This window comes from Ambystoma mexicanum, chromosome 13 (genome assembly GCF_040938575.1).
Source record: "Ambystoma mexicanum isolate Mex_15411 chromosome 13, UKY_AmexF1_1, whole genome shotgun sequence".
Taxonomy (NCBI): domain Eukaryota; kingdom Metazoa; phylum Chordata; class Amphibia; order Caudata; family Ambystomatidae; genus Ambystoma; species Ambystoma mexicanum.
In genome coordinates, this window is record NC_090938.1 from 100,334,427 (window position 1) to 100,359,651 (window position 25,225).

The window sequence follows — 25,225 nt, forward strand, 5'->3', positions numbered from 1 at the left end:
CGTTGAATGGCGGCTTCCATCAGTGCAATCTGGTCATCCATTCGTTCTCGGAGCCTTCCCATTTCCAGAATGCGAGTCAGTGGGACGTTTTTCTCTGATAAAATGGCCCTCTGCAGCTTTTTCAGACGATAGGCCATTTATGATTTGCAAACGGATTGTGGACTCCTCGATGGGAAATTCACACCCCACGGCTAGCTCCCTCAGCCTGGCGTGGAAATCGTTTACTGTCTCTTTTTCCCTTTGGCAGATTATAGAAGTGGAACCTTTCGTAATCGGGGTTGAGTTCCGGCTTAAATTTGTTGGTTAGTGACACTTTGGCTCCATTGTAGTCATCGGCTGTTCCATTGTTGGGGAGTGTATGGAATATATGTTTAGCAATAGGAGCGTGCGTTTCCGCTTCTCCTCAGTAACGTCTCATGCTTCTAAATGTAGTTCAAATTGCTGCAACCATACGCCCCACTGGAGTGCTGCACCTGTGTTGTAGAGGTCGAATGGCTGCATGAAGGTGGTATGTGAAGTCTTTTGGCTGTCTGGATTAAAAAAGTTGCTCCTCCTATCTGTAGTGCTCCCCCCTGCTTTGGGCTAGCATCCTGGCCTGACATGCTTGTTGTCTGTACTGGGCTAGCGGGTAACGTGAAATGCCTGGGATATTCTCTTCCCATGTGCAATGGCACGTGCGCGCGCGTGTCCTTCGGGTGGCTTTGAATTGCTGTGATGGGTTGTATCCTTGTCTAATGGCGATCCCAGTGTTGAGAGCTTTTTTTTGTTGGGTTGAGCATATATTTAACAGTTCAGATCTTTGCGACATTGCTGTTGGAATCTGGGCACCCGATTATTAGGATGTGAAACACTGCAGAGAAAACAGCATATTCCGGCGTGGTCGGAGAGGCTGGGTGGGCTGGGCATATTGTCAATGATTTGAGTCTTTGCAGCGTCGCTGTTGGAATTGGCCAGTGAATTATCACGATGTGGAATGCTGCGTAGACAACAGAGCTTACCGGCGTGTTTTGGAGTCGGATGGAAGAGGCCTCAGACATACAGCACGCACCATTAAAGGACAGCGACCAACTCGTATGGGTTCCAGCCTCGGACTAACTTTATTGCCTGCCCACATCACCTGACTCGGGTCTCCCATCATCCACGTGACTGGGCCCATTAGGGATACACATAGCTCTCAACCATTTGTGACACGAAGGCGGGTGAAAACACCCAATTTTATTTTTGGTGAGTGAGAGGCTCATTAAAACGAATGGGCGTGCTGGAGGCTTGGCGGGTGAGTCAGCTGTTTACAAGGCGGGTGACACCCGCCAAAAGCGTGGGAGGTGAGAGCCATGGATACACCACACCCCCCCTAAATCGTGTAAATGAGCAACCCTGTACCTCTGCATAGGACACATCACGTGCCAACATCCTGCTGCACTAGACAAATCCCAAAATAGCACATCTATGCAGGACAACCCACCCCCACGGTGCCCTGATGATTTGCCATAGGATGAATACCTAAGTCTGCCCCTGTGAAAACAATACATCAAGGGCTGAAGTCGAGGGTACACACGGGTGGACGGCATTCACCCACCTTTTTTTTTCAGAGGGTGGACGCCGTCCCCCGGGACTGCGAGGTGACTGGCCCTCTTAGGAAAGTCTCCTGCTCCATGCATACACCGCACGCCGCTGCTGCTGCTTCATGTCCAGCTCAGCGTTGTGTATGCATAAAGCTGCAGTAGTACTGCGTGCACCTCTAAGATTCAGCCAGCCTGGCTACTGAGCGAATGGCACGCACGCAGTGCTACGTCCATCTCACGTGACGTGCGGCGTGCAAGTGTGGGCTTCCCACGTGACGTGCGGCGTGCAAGTTACTAAACGGTCTGTCGGACCGAAGGGGCGTCGCTGGGGCAGGAGAAAGAAGGACCGGAAGAGACCTGCCTACGCCTCTCCTAACACTGCTGTCCCTTTAGAGCGCACAGCACGTGTGCATTGAACTGTTTCTGGGCACTGCAGATTCATGCGGACCTCCGCAGCAGGTGCTTTGATCTCTTGTGGCCATCATTGCCCAGCTCCAGTGAAGGCGAACGTGCATAGTCTTGGGCGCGGGATCCCCTTTCTGTCGTAGCCTCTAGACGCCTGCATGCGTTCACATACCTTCGGGATGGTATTGGGCGGTTGCTCGCCCCCGATCCTCCAAGCAGGTCCCACTCCTGAACCTGCTACAGGCAGGCGGGTGTCGCCAGTCCAACCATTACCGAGACGTGCAGGCTATAATATACATCTATGCTCTTTGCTCCACATGACGAATTACTAGTCTGCACAGGACCACAAGTATTCTGCACTGCTACCCAGGATTGCAAGCCCCACCTCTGTCTTATATGCACAAGGTAATAAACAAAAATCGACCCCTTTGCATAGGGCTGGCCTTTGCATATGGTATGGCTATTGGCTAGGGTGGCCAACTCTTTGATGTCTTTCGCGGGACACTTGCCCACAAGGTGTTGATGACGTCACGTCAATCACATTTGGCCCGCCTCTGTTTTAATGTCATTTTTTTAATGGCTCTCAATTCCTAGCTTAATTGAAATGCAAATGGTTTGTCCTTGGGAGGTGATGATCACGTTTTTTAACTGCAAACATGACCATCACGACCCCAGGAACAAACCATTAGCATTTGATTGAAGCCAGGTATCAGAGATTTACAGCTCGACCTGTGGGCTCAAAAGGAGCCAGGGCTGCAGACCCATCGGGGGGGCGGGGGGGTGAAGAAAGCAGCAGGCGGTAGCGCCATGCTGTGTATATGCCCAATTCAGTTTGCAGAGTGGCAGGTGGGCTACGCTGTATCCAGTCACAATGGGCCTCATTACGAGGTTGCGCACCAGTGGGTTCCTGCCAACCCCATAACACCGAATCCAGCGCCTGACTTCCCGGTGCCACCGGGACGTTACATGTCCCACCGGCGCGGGAGGTCGGGCGCTGGATTTTGTAAGTCCCCATTCCCATAGAGTCCCATAGAAAACGCACACAAAGCACCAGCTAGTCACCTAAATCAATGCCCCCGTCTATGGCAATTAAAGTATGCCATGTATTTTTTAAAATATTTCCCTAATATTCATGTTCTTATTTGACACACCAAACACATTTTTTTTTTAAAGTCACACTGTCCTCTCATCTTTTATGAAGCTGGTCTTTGTCAAACAGCCAGGTTACCGTTTCACAATTTTTTTGTTCAGACTAGGAATCTTGAAAGTACATTTACAAAACCCACAAGCATTTTTTTTTTTTTTAGCCTTCTGCTGAATTGCTTTCTGGTATCAGTCGTCTGTTCATGATGGTGGAAACTAACATATTTCTTGAAATATTTGTATATTTGCCTGAGTAATGTATTGTAATTTCTGTACTTTTCAAGTCGCCTTAATAAAAGAGAGCATTTTTGAAAGCCAAACATGAGGCTCAGGAGGCAAAAGGAGGAGAGGGCATGTCAGTCGGGTATCCCGTGGTTTCCACAAAGCAAATTACTTCTCCGCAATTTACTTTGTGGAAATTACATCGAAAACACTTCGAAATGTACATATGTTTGTTGCGTAATGAGTAAAGGTGGGGTGGGCTGAAAGTGGAGGGGAAAGAGGGATTGGGGGAGCATTCCAAGTGTTTTTTCAAAGTAATTTCAACAAAGTAATTTAGTTCATTGAAATGACATGGAGCGGTCAGTCATGATCATTAGCTAGGGATGTGGGAAGAGAAAGATTGCTGTACAAGTGGGTGGACGGTGTGTGCCAACTTTTTTCAGAGGGCAGATGCCACCCCCCCTAGAGTTATTTTGAGGTTGGGATTATAAAAAATGTGTTTGCTTGTGTGTTCGGTGCAGGCCGTCAAGTTCACGGGGCAGACACCCAAAATACCACATGAAAGCGTCATCAAAGCATGTCTTGCATTTGGGATTTTGCTTTGCAGGGAATATTTCAAAATAGATTGTTGGGTTGTAAAGGTGTGCACCTTTTACACTTTTTGTGATAGGAAAATCTCTCGAGTTATTCAGGTGGTTATTACATTTTTTGAAAGGCCAATGCACATTTGTTCTGTGCCCTTTTTTCTATTAAGAAAAGCCAGCTGAATTACATTTGCAGATTTCAATTTAAGATGTGTTCACTTCCTGTATGTATATCAATGAGCCACACCATGATTTTTATGTCTCGAGTCCTGCTGATTTTGGTAACCCATAAAGACATTTGAAACTGCTTACTCTGACTGCCTAACAGAGTTCCAGTAAATAGGTTCTGCATCGCACTATATTTTGCCCTGTCCGCTGCATACCTAATCCGTGTCCTGACATCCTTGAAACCTGTGGTCACAGCAGGAGATATTCTGTAGGCATGTAGCTTAAAATAATAAAAGCATTGCTTGCAGGTTCATTCAAAATAATCCTCATGTGTAGTTCTGAATGAAAAGCATACAGCTACTTTGGACAATATGGGAAAATATGTACAGCACAGACAGAAAGCAATTGAGAAACTGCTATAACAGCAAGGGTTTATTTCAGTTAGCAGAACGCAATCACAATTTGTTGTAGTGCATTCCAAAGTCAGATGGGTTTTTTACACCAAAGTTGCAGAAGGTCTTGTGGAAAAGTGTGTGTGTGTACACACACTTGTACGTACACACGCCTGAGTTCCAGAGTGGTCTCAAAACTGGCTTTTACATTTTACATAAGTGTAGACTACGTAATTTTTTCAAGTTGACAAAAATAGAGTGGTCCCTTTTCTCCTCTACCCCAACCCCCTTATGGAACCTACCCCCTAAAAACACATTAAAAAAGTACTCGTGCCCCAAAGAAGAGTTTGTCGAAGTAAATTACCAGAGTACTTTACTTTCGGCAAAACGATGGTACACCCTCCTGGGCAAATTATGACATATGCTAGTGAAGCGGGTTTGGGCCTTCTGTGGGAAACTTCGGAAAACTTGAAGGAACTTACTGTAAGAGAGTCTTTAGATTGACGAAATCTGTCTGATGGTTGTCATCAGGCATGAACTAGCTTCTCGAATTACTTAGAAAGTATTGACAACGTTTTTGTAAACTATAGGATTGTTAGGGTGGGTGATGTTGATGTGTGTGTTCAGGAGACGTGGGTATTTCCGCTTTCCGGGGTATGTGTTGTTTAGGAAGGATAGAGTGGCTGGTTGTGGGGGAGGGGTTTGCATTTTGGTGATGAATGGTATTCGATGTTCTGTACTTGAGTTTGGAGGGGAGTTGGAGACGATTGGTGTGAAGTTGTTTGTGCTGGTTGTCTTGAATTTTTATAATCCGTGTAGGCCTCTTGATGTGGGGGAATTGCAGCATGCCTTGGGCAGAGCGGCAGATATGTTTTTTGGGGTGACTTTAATTGTCACAATACGCTGTGTAATAGTCCTGTGACAGACGTTAATGGGGCTAGTCTTGAGGTGCTCGCTGATGATTGTGAGCTTGTTTTATTGAACTCGCCAGGGCATACTAGGACTGATGTTCATACGGGTATCAGCTTCTTTGGTCTTTGTGTGTGTGGAAACTGTGGACGGATGGGGAGTTATCCTGGGTCTATATCTGTAGAGGAAGATGTCAGGGTGGTGAAGTTGACAAGTGCTGCCCGAGGGGTTGTAACTTCTGTAATTTGTATTGGGTGAAGTTTGGGGAGGGGTGTAGCAGGTTGATGGGTGTGATGGGGATGGGTGGTGCCCAGGCGGTGGGGGTGCTGACTACTGTGGATGAGTCGGATTTGGGGGGGTAAGTATCTTTCGGAGTCTTGCTGCGGATCTGGCCCCGGCTCGAATTAAGCTCTTCCAGAAACCTGAGGTCCCGTGGTGGTCATCAGATTGTACAGTCGCTGTTCAGGATAGGACGAGGAAGCAGGATAGGACGAGGAAGCAGCACAAAAGCCATGTGTTCTAAAGCGGTGGCAGACATTGTATAAAAAGGCTAGGGCACTGGTGCAACGGGTGATTCGGTGTCATAAGCTGCTGTATTGGAGGAATTTTTGTGGTAGTCTCTTTGGTGACGGCCTATGTCTGGGCAGGCCAGAGGTGGATCGCAGATTCCGGGGATTACTGTTATGAGGGGTGATATGTTGGCAAAGCGCAGGCACTGGGTAAGTATTTTGTGGGTGTGCGCAGCATTGAAAATTATTCTCTGTTGTCCAGATGGGAAAATGTAAAAGTTTGTGGCTGTTAATGAGGGTGTGCTGAATGCTTCCACATATTCCTGGTTCTCTGAAGTGCCATCCTGAAATGGGAACCAGCTTTGACTTCCGAATTCACAGACAAGCCACTTAAAAATGGCCACCATTAACCAGATGGCTGCCTTGCCTGCATTGCCGTTGGTACGCCCCCCCCCATGCCTCCAATACATCCGGTTGGATGTCCCAGGACCATATGTGGTTTGAAAGTGGGGCTGGTGTCGCCTGCCGGCTCCCAAAGGCCCATGACTAAGGCCCTGCAGCATCACAGAGAACTGGACATTGAGATGTGGGACGAACATCTAGCGAAGCTGAGTAAGAACATCTGCCAAGGACTGGATCAGAACCCAAACCATCTGATCACAAGACCCCCCCCTGCCACCACTGCAAACCCTTTAGACTGCTACCCACGGCCCATCACGGCGAAGACCCTGTGAAACCAGCCCTACTGTGACAAGTCCACACAGACCAAGAAGAATCCTAAACAACAACTACATGCTCAACCTGAGAAGATGGAGTAATGAGGTTCAAGCTTTGGTATCCAAATATCGCCCATGATGGATAAAATCTATCCGCAAGAAAAAGACAGCCTGCAGCATCTCCCCTGACTGGCCATAGCCGGCATGCAGCCAGCCTACCCCTACCACATGTCCGTTCCTAGATGCTTCTCCGTTCGGCATCCTCTTACGCCACCCGATCAAAATGACCGAAGTTTCACTGACAGCATTCATTCAGAAATTCCACTATTACACAAGGTAAGGCTTCTCCTAACCGTGACCATGAAACCATCAGCATCTTCTTAAATGCAGTTATCAGCACTGCTCACCGTAATCTGCCCTTGCCCTCAAGCCTACAGCCTGTCCCTGTTGTGGCCATGCAGAGTCCTTCACCCTGCACACCTGTCTCTGCCTTTGCCTTCAATCAGCCTTGCCCAGAGCCCACCTTCCAGCTGCACGCACTGCCACCACTGCTTAATGCAGTGCAAGCTCCCTTCCAGCAGCCCACTTCCACTGATCTTAGTCCAATATCCCAACCTGGTCTCATAAAAGTACTGCAGACAAGCTCTCATTCACTATCTGATCCAGCCACTTGCACAGAAATTGCTCTTCCTAGCCCAAACTCAGTCCATGTGCCATCTCGCATGCCAAGGCTGTCTCCTGCCCTTTTGAACTCAGATGCCCGATTCCGGACCCCTGGTCTCCATCCCGCACCAAGTGCTGTAGACCACCTTGCTGCGCTACTCGCCTCCTTGACTGCTGTTGGCAATATAGTCCTGGTGAAGGCTAGGCACACCCCCTTACAGGCTGCTGACCTCCTCAAACACTTATCAGGTGTCCCTTCCCACACCATTTCTCCCCTCCCTACCACCAGCCACAGAAATACCAAGTGCATCAGCCTTTCTTGCACAAGCTGAAACTTCCCAAACGCATAGGTCCACCACCTCCCACGCCACACACCCTCTCCACAACCTCACACACGTACAACTCCACCTCTTCAGCACTGTCTCTTCCTCCCTCCCCTGCATAGGCAAAACAACAATTCTAAGACTCGCCTCTTGCACTGTTGCACTTTCAATTCCTCTGACCCACTCACCTAGCGGTATACACCGCATAATGCACCTTCAAACAAGTACCACCTCCCCTCACTTGGATCCGGTAGGACCACCCCTCTCGAGCCCTAGATCTGACCTTGCTAACCTCCTGACCAAGCGCTCTCTTGTGCTCATATCAATGCACGATCCTCTGCTGTGATCGTCTCCTATACAATAGCAGGAGAGTTGCTCTTGTCCACAAAGACAACTTATCCTTCAATACCCTCCCTTCTAACGCTCGTTCCACTTGTGACTTAATCAGCACTAATCTTACTATTTCGCCCACGTCCACCTTAACTATTCATGTCATCTATCGCCCTCCAGGCCCAACCAAATCCTTCAAGGATGACGTCTTTCTTCGCAGCACTTGCACCAGATCCGCTTCCCAAGTTCTAGTCCTCGGTGACCTAAACCTGGGATTGATGGACCCGGCAGACAAGGATGCCCTGTCATTGGCTAACTTCCTAACCTCCCTGGGGTTCTCGCAATGTATCTCCAGCCCAACCCACCAACTTGGATGACCTTAGATTGGATTGCTGACCTGAATTGCAATGTGGATAACATAGTCATTTCCTTCAATATTTGGTCAGATCACCATACCATTTTCCTTCAGAGTGCCCACCACCCCTCCATCGCACCCACCCTACCACCTGCACTCACCAGATGCTCAAGCAACCTTACTAAAGAATGCCTCACGCTTGACCACACCCTTGCCCAAGCCTCCTTACCCACTGACTCAACCAACTTGGTAAACACCTACAACTCCTCTATCTTCTCATCGATTGATGCCATTGCCGCGCTTAAAGTTTGCAAAGTTAAACCCACCACTGATATGCATTCTTGGTTTACCCCGGACCTCCAGAACATGAGCCAGAAAACGCACCCTCAAAAATATTTGCAAATCTCCACCTGCAACCAACAAAGCCAACCTTCTTGCCCTCTCAAAGGAATATAAAAAAGCCATCCTTGATGCACTTTTAACAGAATGAGTAATGCAGTCCCACTCCTGCGAACTATTATCTATCCTGCGGGTACTCGAAAACCCTTATGTCCCTACCTCCTATCCAAGACGCTGTTATCAACAAAATTGCCTCCCTTCAAGAAAAAACGAAGACAGAGCAATCAACCATCATCACCAAAACCAACAAGATCGACCCCTATCCTTGCCTCTTTCGCCAACCCTCACAGAGCTGGAAATTGCAAACCTCATTGCAAGCCTGAAACAGTCTTGCTGCCAAGGGGACATTTTCCCTGCCCCTCTCAAGGATTGCGCACTTTTGGCAATTCTTCATTCAACAGCTTTGTCTTGGCAGCCCTTAAGGAAGCGTGGATCTCCCCCTTCCTTGAAAAACCTCTAGATCCTACCAATTACCAACCTATCGCCACTGTACCTTTTCTTCTAAAAATCTTATACTCTGCTGCTTACTCCCAAATATAATCTTACCTTGAACTCTAACCTCTTCAGTCCCAGACAAACCTGCTTCGGCCCTGGTCGTGGCACTGAGTCAGCCCTACTCGACCTAAAAAAAAGCTAGATATCTGTGACGCAGGTGGCCTAGCCCCCCCATCTCCTACTAAACCTCCCTGCTGCTTTCGACTTGGTCGACCACCAGACTTTGTCACCACCTCATTACAGCTGCCAGCTTCACCTGCCAGCTGTCAAATGCATTTCCTCCTCCTTTGTAGACAGATCATCCTGTGTATATGCAGGCAAAGCAGTGGCCCACCTGACTCATGTCCCTTGTGGGGTCCCACAAGGTTCTTGTGTCTCCCAACTTTATACAACGTCTACACGAAACCTCTTTGATCACCCTCGGTATATCATTCGCGAACTATGCCGATGATACTCAGATCCTCAGCCCCCTTTCAGGCAAACACAATCAAAATTCTATCAGTATTAACATTATCTACAATATCACCCAAGCCTGGATGGCTTCTCACCAACTCTGTCTAAATGATAAAACAGAAATCTTAATTGTTGCCTCCCCCGCCCCCCATCCCGTCTTGCCAAACTGGACCCAGCCTTCCACTCCTTTACCATCCTTGTTTCTTCTAGCGTGAAAAGTCTTGGCGTCTAACTAGACACTGAGCATGACCTGGCATGCCAATACCATCAGCAGCCAACACCACCAAACTCCTAATTGCTACTAAACACCTAGTCTCCTCACATGACCGCCTGACCATTGCAAGAGCCAACATTGGCTCCCGACTCGACTACTGAAATTCCCTCCTAGCTCGCACCACTGAACAGAATCTTTGCAAGCTGCAGACCATCCAGAACAATGCTATCCGTGCAGCTATGACCCTCTCCAAACGTGATCATGTTGCAGCATTCAGAAGAGCAGCTCACTGGCTCCCAGTTAAAGAGCGCATATACTTTAAAATACTCTCGATCACTCAACGCTGTCTCTCAAACTCTGCGCCTCCTTATCTCTCACAAAGATTTAACAAGCAAACCTCATCAAAACCTACAAGAGCCATAGAATTGCTGCGCTTCAAACGCAAAAGAGCTGGGGGCTCCAGGTTTCCAGTCGTCGCCGCCCTCCTCTGGAACAACCTCCCTCCCCAATTAAGAGCCACATGTGCCTATTGGCCTTTCAGAAAGAAACTACAAACCAGACTCTTTCAGTGACCATGACAATGTAGCTGAAGCAAATATACATCAGACATTTGCAATGACTGACAATGAAGCTATGTAACCATTTAGGTATATGACCTATTGTGCTGGCCCTTCCGCCCTCCCACTACCACCTTATTCCCCCCCACTAAACAACGCCGCAATGCCTGTGGGTTTTTGTGCACTTTACAAATGCAAAAAAATTTAAAACCATTAAGAAGTTGATGGGCAGGACATTTTACTATCACTAATTGTTTGGGCAACATTATTGCATCTAAGAAAGAGGGGGAAGACCCCTCCCTAACAACGCAGATAGCGACAGGATATTGTTTAAATGCAAACCTGCTTTCTTTAAGATCACACAAAGTGCTTTGCTGTGCAGGAAGAGTAGGGGACAGGAAGGAAAGAAAAGCCCACAGAAAGACAGGATGGAGGAGTGCATCCTCTCATTGGTACTGCTCTGCCTTTCTAAACATACCCCCTTCTCTAGACCTACACATCAACGGCCCTTTGGTGTGCAACCCCCTATTGCGAGGCAGGCCTTTATGGAATTAACCTTTTTGAAGCTAGGGTCCCAGGAGATCTCCTATTGTGAGGTCCTGAGGCAAGCATCCTGCCGTGGCAGTCTGGGCCCTGGAATCCGCATAGACTCCTGTCGGTCGTTTGTCTGAATCTTCAACACCCAGCACATCCTAACATTAATCAGGGGTGGGGGGGCTTCCTTCTGAGACTAAGAAGGTGAGCCTGGTATCCCCCCTAAGGGTGGCAGCAAGCAGGATCACACCGGGAGAGACTCCCTGCATGGGGACAGGTACTACCATGAGGAACTCCCTTTCCATCTCACTCAGTAATCTCTTAATAGCAAACCTGTTAACAGAAAACCAAAAGAAGCCTCTTGTATTTACAACTTTTGATGTGTCAACAAGAGATACATACTTGCCTACTTCCGAGACGAGTAAAACTACAGAAGGAATGAAGAATAAGTACTTGCAAGATGCTGGCACAAAGAAGCCGAAAGGAGTCCATAACAATGATGACTCGGAGACAGAAAAAGCACTATCACGAGAAGCTGCGGAAGCCCAAGAACAGCGTCGTAAAAAGAGGAGCCAGAGAGTGACCTAGGAAATTTGAAGCAGCTGAATTGAGGAGGCTGGTAGCCCAGACAGAACCCTGCTTTCCACGCCGGTGAGCAACTGTGAGAGACAACTGCCTTAGTTGCACTCGCAGAAGGACAGACTACGAAGTAATCCGAAGGAAAGACTACGACCACGTAATCCCAGGAAGGATGTGGATAGAAGGTGGACAGAGAGAAGCTAGAACAAGGAAGTGTCTGAGCTGCCTAGCATGAGGGTCTACCCCAGAAGTGTGCAGCTCAAAAAAGTTCCTCCAAAGAGAATGATGAGAAACGAGCAGTGGCCCAAAAGGGGAGAGGGTGAGAAAAGACCTTTCAGCGCTGATAAGTGTATGTGAAGAGGAAGAAGTGTACAACTGAGCTGTGCTGACAAGATACGAAGCACTACAGAGAGCGAAAGCTAACCCGGTGACGCAGCCCTTTTGCATTGAAAGTAATTGGGAGAGCAAGAGAAACGGGGGCGTGAATATAGATTAGGATAATCGTGTTAGTCCTCGTTGGATGGGATGAACGAATACTGCAAATGTAGTAAGTCTACTCGTCCCAGTGAATGGCCCAATATTAAGAAGAGTGCAAGTTATTCAGGGACTCAACCTACTTGTCCCAGTGAATGGACCAATAAAGAGTGAGAATCATTCAGTGACTCGGCCTACTTGTCGGAGTGAATGGCCCAATATTAAGAAGTGCAAATCATTCAGAGGCACAGGCTAATTATCCCTGTGAGTGGAAAGATCACAAGAGTGGAAATACTAACTGAATACAGATCCCAGTAAAGGAAATATTGCAAGTGAAAAGAGAAGAGGTACAATTTATTGGAGAAAGAGAGACTAATGACTAATCACTAAAAGTGTGAAGAATCGAATAAAGGACTACTTGGAGAAAGGAATTTAAGACCCCCAGAGAAATCAAAGAACGGGGTGTGGAGAAGCCCCTTTCAAGAACTAAATGACCTGATAAAAGAGATTGCGAAGGCGGTATCTGATCCAATTTTATCAAGAACTTGCTGGAAAGCAACCCAGGAGAAGTGAGTCATTCTCCTGGTCTTTAGTTTATTATTCGTGGTGGGGCAGCATAGATTCGTTTTGGTCTGAGGGCAGACTTTTGATTTGGACTTTTGCATGGACGCCGAGCACACTAGTTTAGTTGTTAGGTAAGGAAAGGGAAAGTGAGGCCTTTTTACTTATTGTATCTACTAAAATACTATGTGAAATGACAAACCCTGGTCTGTCTCCTCCTGACTATCCACAATCCTCACAGCAGCTGAAAGGCAAGCTATTACTAGACCTGGACAACTTCATACACGCCCATTCCCACAGCTATGATGTCCAGCCCTGCTGGCTCATCGGGAGCGGACTACTTTTAGTTCCTGATTTACCTATGTGCTTCTCATGACTTACTGTTTTCCACGTCCCCTTCAGAATGATTACACGCATCTTTACTGACTAAGAACATCCTTTTATCTCATTGTATGTTGTGATGTCATGCAAATGTGCATTTTCGTAGTCCTTATCAGACATGACCCTTACGAGTTGCACTTTACAGACCCCCCCCTATATTTAACAGTCAGATGCTAACCTCCCAAAACCCCCTTCTCTGCATCGGCACTTGCTGCTTCTTTGATAATACGGTCCCCACTGTTTCAAGGGTGATGGAGGAAGTAGATTATTTTGATTATATATGTCTGTAATTTAGTTGGAATGGCAGTAGGAGGCACACATTAAAAATAGTAACCTTATTTTGAAAAGCAGCAGCCCTGCTAAAGCGAACTCCACCATACCTGGAACATAAACCAGGCATTACCAGTTTCCACTTTGGATCGGGTCAAGTTAATCGCTGGCACATAGTTATTCTCACTGTGGTCCAGCGCCTAGATGCCCACAGGCTTTGTATTCTTATAAATGTACAAAATAAATACCAATAAAATAAATATTGGTGAGGGTGAAGTTTAACTGCTTTGTGGCTAACAGTGACAATACACTTTTGAGATCTCTCTAACGTACATTAACAGTAACAACTTTACCTTTCATAAATATGGCAATGCAAGTGTACTAACTAACACATTTCTTATATAGCTCAACACTAGCCCAAAGGTCTCGGGGTGCTCACGTAGATGGAAACAACATGAAACAAAAATAGGCCGAGATGGTGTAGGCACAGAAGAAGTCACTAAACCTAGTGACTAGGAGAGTCTTTCAAGTGTCAATTGTTATTTATTGTTGAGCCTAGACTTCAAAGAGAAAGGTCTTAAGACGTTTCCTAAACTGCTGCAATGTCGTACTTTTTTTTAAATTTGTATTGGAATCAAATTTCAGTTTTTTGGAGCCCATGCAGTAAAGCTTGCTTCACCCAGTCTCTTCAGGGTTGGATCAATAACATCTGGTCATTTGATCGCAAGGTCCGTTTTGATGTAACATTTTTTTAGTCTGTTTTAAGGTAGTCCGGAGCATCACCTGAAAGGCATTTGAAGACAATAACTAACCCTTTAAAGTTGTTGTTGTTCTATAGAGAGCCAATTAAGTTTCTTCCGATATTCTGTAATGTGTTTGGCGGCTCAGCCCACAGACAACACGGACTGCGCTGTTCTGTATGATCTGTAGTCTCAATATTGCCCTTGGTTGTTCCCATAAGGAGACTATTACAATAGTCAAGTTTGGTGTTAACTATGGCTGCTGCAATTGACGCTGTTATTTTCTGACAAATCGGCACGAATTTGCCACAGAAGATGTATGACATAGGCACATGATGATTTAAGATAGGATACATGCTTTTGGAAAGATAGGTGGGCAAGAAAAAATACTCCTAGAGAACATGGTCGGACACTGGGATAATGTTACAATTTATTTCAAAGGTTTTGTAACGAGTATCCTTGTTCTTCGTTCTAAACGGTGTGCTAATGATAAGCAGCTCTGTTTTATTGTCATTAAGAACTTTCTGGATTGCCACAAATATTTCATTGACGGTTGCCAGGTCCTCATCCTAGATCCCAGACAGTTAACAACTATCTGGGTATCGTCAGGATAGTTGGCAAATTGCACACCTATGGATTTAAGAAGGTCACATAGAAACTTGATATATATTTAACGGTAACGGGGATAAACATGATCCCTGGCAACACCACAAGTAAGAGGAACCTTTTGAGACTGCGAGGTTGCCTTAGCAACACAGGCAGTTCTAAGGCCCAAAAAAGAGTTTAGCCATGATACTGCTTCTGGAGAACAAAGACCTATTATTTGAAGTCTCTCTGCTAATAGGCAGAGAGACTGAGGGCACTAAACCTATTTTTGGACAGCCAACATTTTTGAAATTCAGTCACGCTACTTTGACTTAAAACTGTTCTCTGAGTGTGAGTCTTCTCCTTGGTCTGGTAGGTTTATGGAAGTTTCCATGAGTGGTCTAGGTGGATCAATCGAGGCTCCCAATTTGTAGTAACTGATACCTCCGAATCTGTTGGTGCCTTGACCTGTCTGATGTTTATGGCCACTCATTAATCTAGCATTTGAAATAAAAGTCGGGTTTCAAATTGAAAAGTTTCTACTTAAGATGCTGTTGCATATGAAAATGTGCATAGATGAATGAAAAAAATGTGCTTGGAGATGAACAGTGAAATTCAAGGAAACCGGAATGTTTCTCCTATCCTGGTTCGTCCTGTGGAAAGACCTTCTGCAGGGGGAGCAGTAGGTTAGCCTCCTCAAGTAGAGGCCCAGCCAAGAGCTGGTCACAGGCCAGCTCTGTAAGTTTCAAAACTGGATTAACCATGCTTCCTCATTCTTTAACAAGCACTTCTTAATGTCTTAAGCTAAGCTGTTAAAAAATGTCCTTCTTCTGGGAGTTGTAGTCTTGTATAACTCTGATTTATGAAATTGCTTTTGAGGGCCTGATTACATGGATTTGTAAAAGAAAGCTCAAAACCGAAAGATTGGCCTTAAGTTAGAGGCAGTTTTGGTTTAACTAAGCAGTGTATTAATCGGATGTTATTGTTTTTGTTTACTGTATTAAAGCAATGGAAAACAATTTTAAAAAACAAATGTTTTTTGCAGCCTGTGTCCAATAGCAAGGTTTGGAAATGAACGGGGTAGTGATCGCAAACACCCCCATCGCAGTGGATTGTTGGAAAACCAGGCAGAAAAGCCATGTGCGCTTGTTTTTCCTCACCCATATGCACTCGGACCACACAGTGGGATTAACATCAACTTGGAAGCATCCAATTTATTGCTCCCCAATTACTGGCAAACTACTTCATCACAAACTACAGGTATGGATTGTATATTATTCGATGTTCCTCTAAAATACTTGCAAACACTTGAATACAATTGGCGTTTGTTATAGGAAGATGAAATCGTTTTTTACTTTTTGAAGCACTCGCTTTCTACTGTCTGTTTCAAAGTGATATGATCAGCATTGCATAAATTGGGCCATAAACAGTTGACATGAAACACTCTGGTACACACTTTTTTTTCGGGTCCCATTTTCCATTTTCATTTTTCTTTGTTAAAAGAAAAATGAAAACGCCTGACTTTCCCTAAACTGTGGGGTTTCCCTACCTAACCAAACTAACTAGGGTGCTCGTCAGTGACTCCAAAAGAAAGATCTGTCCACTGTCTGAAAACTAATCTATGCTGACCCTACCACCATTAAAACTATGTTTTTTTGTAACTATTTTGTAACTACCTTTTACCATGTCGTAAAGTTCAGATATTGGGCTTTTATTTGTTTTTTTCTCTGTTTCTCCCCCCCCTTCTCCTTCATCCCCCTCTCCTCTCTCCTTTTGCTCCCCCTCCTCTCTCCCAATCTCTTGTTGTCTCCTCTCTCTTGGAGCTCTTTTGTTCTTGTTGTACGAGTACTTCAGTAGTGATTCTCACTCTTCTCTAAGACTTGTTCTTTACTGGGATGAGTACGAGTAACCCATTTGTTATTTTCGGTGCCCACCCCGGGTCTCCCGCTCTCCCTGTTAACTTTCTGACTTGGGGATCGTGTCACAGGGCCTGCAGTTCGAACAGGACTTTCTTCTATTGTCAGGATGGCATGTCTGCTTGCCGCTTTCTCTTTATTCGGCATGCTCTGTGGTGCCTCGGTCACGCCACCACTTCTTACTCGGGGTCGGGGGGGGAGAGAGTTCCTGGGACAGTATCGGGTAATAATATACCCAAACATAAAATCACCAGGAAAAGCCATTGGCGACATTATATATAGTGACATTATGTATGGGGATGGGTTGCCCCCTGCTCCTCTTGTAAAAAGAATTCAGGGGTTGCAGGGGTGTTCCCCCGCATGTCTCCGCAAAAGACGGCGACATTTTTGTCAGACATTTTTGCAGGGACATTATTACATGGAACCCCTGGGACCCTGCTCCAGTTCTTGCAGCTTGGGTCTCCTGGAGTGGAACATGTTTTATACGCTAGCTTCCATCCAGCATCGGAAGCCGCGCTTCCTTGTTTCCTTCAGCTACGCTCGGACATATCGGATGTCTTCTCCTCCCAGATTTACAACACTGTGCAGGAACATTCCTGACGTACCGGTAAAGTCCTTATTTGTTCTACTTGCGCTTGGTATCACTCCAGTGGTTTTCTTCATCTCAGTATCATATAAGTAGTTCTTTTCAGGTTGTCTCAAGGATTCTATATGACAATAACACCTATTTGACCTTCATGTTTTTTTTCCAGCAGGTTTTATCAACAATGGGCTATAGGTGGATTGGTTAGGGAGTTCCTCATCGGAACGGAAGTCCTTGTCCCCTAGTGGGGGAGTTGCTCCCGGTGAAGCCCCGCTTGCCTCTACCCCTAGGCAGGGTATTACATAGCGGGCTCACTTCCCTAGCCTCACAGGGCAAGGCTCACCTTAGGGAGAAGTGACCGAGTCCTGCGACTCATCACAGAACACTGTAAAAAGTTGGTGATCCCTACCAGAGCTGAGGGAACTGCTGGACCAATCAAATTATGTGCACCTACTATAACTATTGTCTTAGTTCTCGTACTGAGCAATAGCCTGTTTTGTTCTGAGGTAGCAAAGCAAGTGGGAATTCCTCAATGGTGTGCGGCTCCCATGAGTTAGGAGAGTTGTGATGGCACACACCTGGTGGCCAGAGGTCAGCCGTGTTGGGATGAGAGCAGGAAATTGAGGTGAACATTAGTGGACTGGTGAAATATGGTGCCTTCCTAGAACATCGTTGGTGGATGAGCCATGGTATACCCAAAACCCAGAAACAAAAATGAATCTCCAACTGATGGCCAATGAATACATTGTTGCCAAGGAGGGAAAGATGAAGCACTTTAACTGAGAGTGGAACTAAGTGGATAGATCAAAAATAATGAGATGGAAGAGCATAGCGTCCAGCCATTGTTGTTCATGACAAGGATGTCATCCAAAAACCATCTGATGCTTCGTATAATAGAGGTAGACTGTTGAGAATAGGCATGCCCGGGGATTGGGAATGGAACAAGCACTAGGGCCGTTGCCATTGGCTCTGAAGAGCAAAGCACCTTTTTTCAGAGCAAGGAAGATGTCCCTTTGACTTAGCAACTTAAACATGTCTTTATGAAAATATGTAGTAATTCAGGCAAATGTGCCTATAAAAAATAAGCTGTGACATTAATGTGCTTGTGTATGTTTGGTGCATTTGCTGTTTTCCTCTCCTAGGTCAATCAAAATTTGATTCGTCCACTCGAACTGGGCATGAGTCACAAAATAAACCTGGATGAGCTTGGTGTGGAGACGATGACCGTAACCCTAATCGATGCCAACCACTGCCCCGGATCCGTCATGTTCCTCTTCGAAGGATATTTCGGTACCATCCTGTACACAGGTATACTATTACAAGTGTTCATGTATTATTGTGTCTTTACCATTGCAGAAAATTGCAATCACTAATCAAAATATATCGGATGTTTTGATTTTCTCTAAGGGCAATCTATATGATTCAGTTTCTCAGAGATTTCATCCCTGCTCTATATCCCTTCCCGTTCTCACTAGGGTTTGTCAGCAACCTCTGCACTCCTTTGTAGAGTTCTTGAGTGGGCCAGAGGCATCTCTTGACTTGATTTTATCAGGATTCACAAGCAATTAAGAGGCTTCACTTGCCTCTTGCCCATATCGGAACTCTGAAGTGCTTCACTGCCACAGCATGGAGGATTGCAGCGCTCCCGCTGGTTCCACGAGTTTGTTCTTGCTAAGTCTATAGCGTCCCCAAATGGTGCAGTCATTCATCCAAGTCCTAAGTTCCCCCTTGTGGCGATGGGTGTATTTTTATAGTTCTTCTGCCTTCAGATTGCTAAAGCGCTTTCCACAATTCTCATTAGCAATGGGGCTTTCGGAATCTGCCTATTTCCCAAATCTGCCTATTTCCCAAGGTTGTTAGTGGTTTATCTCTTGTTACATGATGAGTTTGACCAAGGCCATGAAGGCCTTTGGTGACATTTAGAAATTCATGAGGCCTTTGATTTTTTGCTTGGTCTCTGCCAGTTTCTGGCGGTGTTGAAATGGCAGTCTCCAAGTGTCGAACCCTGACAGCCTTTACCTGTTTTCACATATATGTCCCTTGCTGTTTACTGTTGGTTTCCTGTTTTTATTTTTCTCATTTTCATTGTATTGCATGAATTCATTTTCCCAAATGTATTTTTCATCTTGTAAACCTTGTCCCACTCCAGGTGACAACTCGCATCTGCCAGTTATTATGGCCAGTGTAATCATCTCTTGCTGAGAACATCCTCCCCAGTCCCTGCATGTGTTTACCCACCTGTCCCCACCCTGTGACCCCCTTCCCCCTTTCTGCACTTGGACAGCTGTGTTCATCATGGTATCTCTTCTTGAGAAACTCTTCCCCCTCCACCCTGAAGGGGGGAAGCGACAGCTGTGGAGGGGGCGCCTGTCCATGCATGTGTCGTCCTACTCCCTGTGAATACTGCTCCTTCCTCATTGGACTCTGGGAAGAGCTGTGTTCACCATGGGAGTGGGTGAGCTAAAGAGTGGAAAAGAAACAGTTGTGGAGAGAGGACCTGTCTATATTTGCCCACATGCCTCCCCTTCTACTTTACAGGCAGTGTAAAATCTGCAGACTGGGAGCTGGTCCCACCCCCTTCCTGTACCAAGCTTCCTTGAGGCCTGGGAACAGCATAGAAGGCTCTGGAGGAGGCGGGGGGCAGCAACAGCTGTGGAGGGGGTAGCTGTCCCTGCATGTGTCATTCTACACCCTGTGAATCCCTGTTACTTGGACCATGGGAGCTATTGTGTTCATGAGGGGGATGCGGCCAACTCTGGAGTGGGGAGCCACAGCCTTATATGCGAGTGAAAGGAGTACCTGAGTCTCTTTTTGGTTGCAGTGGTGTGCAGGGCGCGTGGGTGGGGGCATTGAACGTGCAGAGGCCCTTCGCAGGTACACTTCCACCAGTATGGCTTCCTTCCTCCCTTTCCCTCCCCTTGTACCTCTTTCCCCCCAACTGGCTCTGGCCCTGTGTGTCTCTCTCCCCCTCATTTGTGTCCTGTGACGAAACGAAAGGCATCGTCACTACAGGGAATCCCAAAAAGGAAGCAATGCTCCTGGCCTTCCCTTGGTCCTATAAAACCCTTCCTAATAAATTTGTGAGTGGGGGGGGGGGGGTCATTCTACCGTTACCCTAAAAAGTACTGGGACAAGGAAGAAGGCGATCTGTATTCCTGAAGATTCCAATCTTACTGTCACAAGGGAGAAGAACAGCGGAACAAGGGTTACCTCCAGAAACTACTTGAAACATGCTAGTGGTTACATGTTTACTATTGGTTCACTCCCATTAGAAATCGAGGAGGAGAACCAAGTAGTATGTTCAAGCCATCCCTGGAGGAGCAGGAAACTGGAATGCTGTGCAGGAGCAGAAGGGGCTGTGGACCAATACCATATCCAGAGAGAGGTGGAACCCTTGGTCCCCTGCAGTCTGTTGGGAACTAGGGGAGTCTGAAATCTCACTCTCTCACTCTCTCTCACTCTCTCTCACTCTCTCTCACTCTCTGGGTACACCCAGGAGGAGCCAAACGTCTCCCAGTAGGGACTGAGGGAACTTGGAGACTTTCTCATTGGAAGAGAGCAGTAGGGAGGCTGCCGAAGGAACACTCAAGACCTCGGGAGAAGCTGCAGAGGCTTACCAGAGCAACTGAGGATGGGGACTCTTGTGGACCAAGTCAAGGTACGCAGCGGGAGGACTAGAAAAGCAAAGGGAGACACCAGAACCCCATTGAAGTCTACAGTAGCACCCAAGCTAGGGGTTGGGCTACAGACTTGAGATGAGTCAGGTACCCGTTTGAAAATGGGGGAAGCCACACCATAATACCCAAAGGGATACAATCCTCTTGAAGTATATGGTAACGCAGCTGAAGTCGCAGTAGTAGCAGTGGATGAAGATGCCGTAAACTTGGACGACATACTAGCAGTTCTTGGCAGGCAAGTAAAGTAGACGGTCTGCTAGAAGAAGAAAAATGAATAAACAGAGAGACGGGTCTGAGGCCCATGTTTAAGACGCAGTCCCTGGCAGAAGAGTATACCCGGGGCTGGTTGTTGGGAACGTTGCGAGAAAGGGTCAGAGGAGGGAGGCATCCTCTTGGCCATTATGGACGCAGGAAAGACCAGGGAAAGAGGATTGTCCCCCTGAGCACTTTGTACCAGAGAAAGGTTGTGTGAGTAAGGTGTTAAGACGGATTTCTGAACTCTGTCCTGGTGGCGCAGAAGTTCAGAAGGCCAACCTAATTACTTGGAACAGGGTAACCTCTGGACGAGCCAGACCAATCAAGGTAGCGATTGCGGCGGTCAAGACTAGGTCTCAAGAGGGGTGAGGGTGACTGAAAGCCCGCAATGAGCACACAAAGCAAGAGCGCTTACAAACTACTCCAAACAGTTGTTATATCAAAAATAGATACACATTTATTTTAAGGCCTTTAAAATAATGACCGTAGCGAGAAAATCACAATATCACAATACTAAACCAACACATACCATATCAACACAATATATATACAAATACGACAGTCTCAAGCATTAGAGGCACGAAATGTGTAGTCCACCTGCAAGGGAAGGAAAACAGGCAGTGCGATAATGCTTTAGACTCAGTTCGCCTTCAGAGGCACCTAACTAGATGGAAGTCCGAGCCCTGAGAAGAGTGGAGCCTTGTGCTCAAAGTACCTGCACACGCCGGTGCCAACGGGCAAAAGGAGAAGCTCTTCGGAGGAAGTCAGGCAGTTCGGGTTAGTGCACACAGAAGAACAGGTTCCGCGACTCAAGCGCAGCCTCCACAGCGAGCAGAAGCAGAGCGCGAGTACGGACAAACGGGTGCTGTTTTTACACAGCGGGGAAAAGCAATGGGCTACTGCAGGAGGGCGACCAGATCCTAGCTATACTACTCACCGGTCCCCGATGCAAGCAGACCCAGGCTTCTCCACGTTAGTTTCAGCAGCTGGCAGGTTCAGAAGAGTCGGGAAATGCCTCGTCGTCGTGTAGAGGAAAAAGACGTCCCAATCGAAGAAACCTGCACAGTTTTGTCACCACCCCAGGGCAACGGGGCGGCCGTGTGTATCCGAGCCAAATGTACACTACTCACTTCAGACTTGGGAACGCCAAGTGTACGAAGCGTGTGAGAGTGACCAGGACTCGAAATACAACACAACCTGGCGGCGGTTACAGAGCAGGACTCCCGTGTAAGCTGGTCAGTCAACTGGATGGCCCAGAGACGCTTCCGAAGGCTTACTGGCAGGAGATGATGAAGTCGCCGAGAATAGCTGTTCCTGCTATTCCAAAGGTCGAAGCACCAGCACAGGCCTTCTGGTTCGATCAAAGGAGGAAGGGGTTTCACAGGACGACAGCAGTGCAAAGGAGGAGTCCTTCAGCGGGTCACCAGCGATTCCTTGGTCCAGCCTCTTGGTTGCAGGATACTTGGCTCCTGTATTCCTTCGTTCGTGAGAACTCGGGAGATCGACCTGGTAGTGGTGTTTCCAGCTCCCTCTTATCCACGGTTCCCTTCGCGCCAAAACGGAGAGGAGCCAATGGGAGATCCGCTCATCAACACACACACCATACGTGGACCAATCACGGACCACGGTGGTCCCAGGCATTCACACCACCCTAGACTCTCTGGCACCCAGGATGTGTATTGGGACCAGACATCCCAGCCCACACCCTGGAGGCACACAAACGACATGTAGAAGCCCGCGAAAGCAACCACGTTTCGCGGGAAAGTACATGCCCAAATAAGGAAGGCCCCGGGTCGCTCGACCTGGGGAAGGTGAAGGGAGCAAGACGGTCAGTGGACAGGACAAAGGAGCCTCGTGGTCTGGCCATTTTGGGAGCCAGGCCACCATTTTGGGTTCAGTGCGAAAAACGCGCTCAGAACGCCAAAAGGAGCTCAAAATACACAAATCGATCGCTGCCACCATTCCAGTCCCTGAATGACTTGCACCGATCAAAATACCATCCTAAAAGAGTATCTAGGGCCTGTAGAAGGCTAGAGACCCAAGAGAGCTGTAACTTAGCTTACAGTGCCCTCTTGTGTCATGTTGCACTAAAGCCGCAACATGATAAAAGAAACTACGGGAAACAGCGTTCCCCGGTACTGACTGTCTTAAGGGCATGTCAGTTTCCCCGTAAGAAAAGGAGCGAAAGCCCAGAGGAGTGCGGCAGAAGGCTGCACTTCTCTGGAAAAGTCAAGAACAAGGTGAAAAACAACAGCAAAAAGTTTAGGGGTTGCCACATGGAAGGAAAATTACCTACAATTACGAAATCTTTCCTAACACTCGCCCCTCCCAGACTATGGACAGGGGGAACTAATCCACCCCTGGATGAGTCTCTTGTTCAGGTCGGTTAAACATTCTGGACAACCCATCAGCATTGCTATGTTGGACACCTGGCCTATGCTCAATAGTGAAGTCGAAGCCTTGTAGACTTATGGACCACCTAAGCAACTTTGGATTCTCCCCCTTCATGTTCATTAGCCACTGTAACGGCTTATGGTCAGTTTGCACAGTGAAGTGGGTCCCATAGAGGTAGGGCCTCAGCTTCCTTAGGGCCCACACAACAGAGAAACATTCTTTCTCTACCGTGGACCATCTGAGCTCTCTGTCCTTAAGCTGGCGACTAATAAAACCGATAGGGTGTTCCTTACCCTTCTCATCTACTTGTGATAGTACAGCTCCTATCCCAGTGTCAGAGGCGTCCGTCTGCACGATAAAAGGTCTTTGATAATCAGGGGCCCTGAGGACAGGGGCCTGGCACAAGGAGTCTTTTAAGCCATTGAAGGCCTTCTCACACTCGTCGGTCCAAGTTACCTTCTTGGGTTTCTTCGGAGTTGTGAGGGCAGTCAGAGGAGCAGCTATGGTGCCATAGTCTGCCACAAAATTGCGGTAATACCCCGTGAGTCCTAAGAAGGCTCTCACTTGGGTTTGCGTAGTGGGGGTAGGCCAGTCTTGTACTGCTTGTACTTTACTGGGTAGAGGCTGTATCCTCCCTCCACCTACTTCATGTCCAAGGTAAACCACTGAGCCTTGTCCAATCTGGCATTTACTAGCCTTTATGGTCAAGTGGGCTTTCTGAAGAGCCTGGAGCACAATCCCGAGGTGTTTCACATGGTCTTCCCAGGTGGCACTGAAAACTGCTATATCGTCCAGATATGCAAGACAGAATTCGTCCAACCCATTCAACACATGATTCACAAGCCTCTGGAAAGTGGCAGTTGCATTCTTCAACCCGAACGGCATTACCCGGAATTGGTAAAGGCCGTCTGGAGTAGAAAATGCTGTCTTCTCCTTGGCATGTTCTGCTAAAGCTATTTGCCAATAGCCAGCAGTGAGGTCAAATGTGCTGAGGTACTTGGAGGCGGCCAAGGTATCCACCAGCTCATCTGTTCGAGGCAAGGGGTGTGCATCTGTCTTGGTGACAGCATTCAGAGCCCTGTAATCCACGCAGAACCTCAATTCAGAAGTGCCTGCCTTTGGAACCAACACCACAGGGCTGGACCAAGGACTACTAGAGGGTTCAATCACCCCAAGGTCTAACATCTTGTTGACCTCGGTCTTAATATAAGACCGTACTTTGTCTGACATCCTGTATCCCCTACTTTTGGTAGGTACACTGTCTCCTGTGTCAATGTTATGTTTGCACCAAGGTGTCAAACCAGGCGACTGTGAAAACAGGGGGGAAAACTGCCTAAGCAAACTTTTCACCTCAGCCTGCTGATCAGAAGTCAGGTGAGGGGCCACTCGGACACCCTCAAAGGAGCTTTCTGAAGGACCGCTTTGGAACAGGTCGGGGAGAGGTTCAGACTCCTCTTCCTCAACATCTGAAGCCAGTATCAGTGCTGCGATTTCGACTCTTGGGACGAAAGCCTTCAGCCTATTCACGTGAAACACTTTTGGAGCCTGTCCAGGCCTTCCAAGGTCCACTAAATAGTTAACCTCACCCAGGGGCTCCACCACTGTGTAAGGGCCTGACCATTTGTCCTGTAAAGCTCGAGTCCTTATGGGATTCATGATCAGGACTTGCTGACCAGGTGTAAAGTTGATGAGGGAAGCTTTCTGGTCGTACCAATGTTTCACCAGCGCTTGTCCTGCCTTCAATTTATCACTAGCCAAGCCCATCAGAAGTACCATCCGTTTTCTGAGCCCTAGCACATAATCAACTACGTTGGTAGTAACAGGGGGAGTGGGCATCTCCCATCCCTCTTTGACGATGGCTAAGGGTCCCCGTACGG

At 47.2% G+C, this 25,225-nt stretch overlaps 1 protein-coding gene across 2 annotated transcripts in view; it reads left to right on the top strand.

Annotated features, from left to right (window-relative positions):
• Positions 1–1,846: 1,846 nt before the first annotated feature.
• The window catches only part of LOC138520941 (5' exonuclease Apollo-like), a 95,300-nt gene continuing 71,921 nt past the window's right edge, over positions 1,847–25,225 (top strand). Inside the window, exons 1-3 of one of the 2 annotated variants that reach the window (XM_069633371.1) lie at positions 1,847–2,372; positions 15,569–15,783; positions 18,165–18,330. In XM_069633371.1, the coding sequence (XP_069489472.1) occupies positions 15,595–15,783; positions 18,165–18,330 (355 nt within the window). In that variant the 5' untranslated portion in view covers positions 1,847–2,372; positions 15,569–15,594. The remainder of the gene's footprint in view (positions 2,373–15,568; positions 15,784–18,164; positions 18,331–25,225) is intronic. The other variant, XM_069633372.1, reaches the window with a different exon arrangement.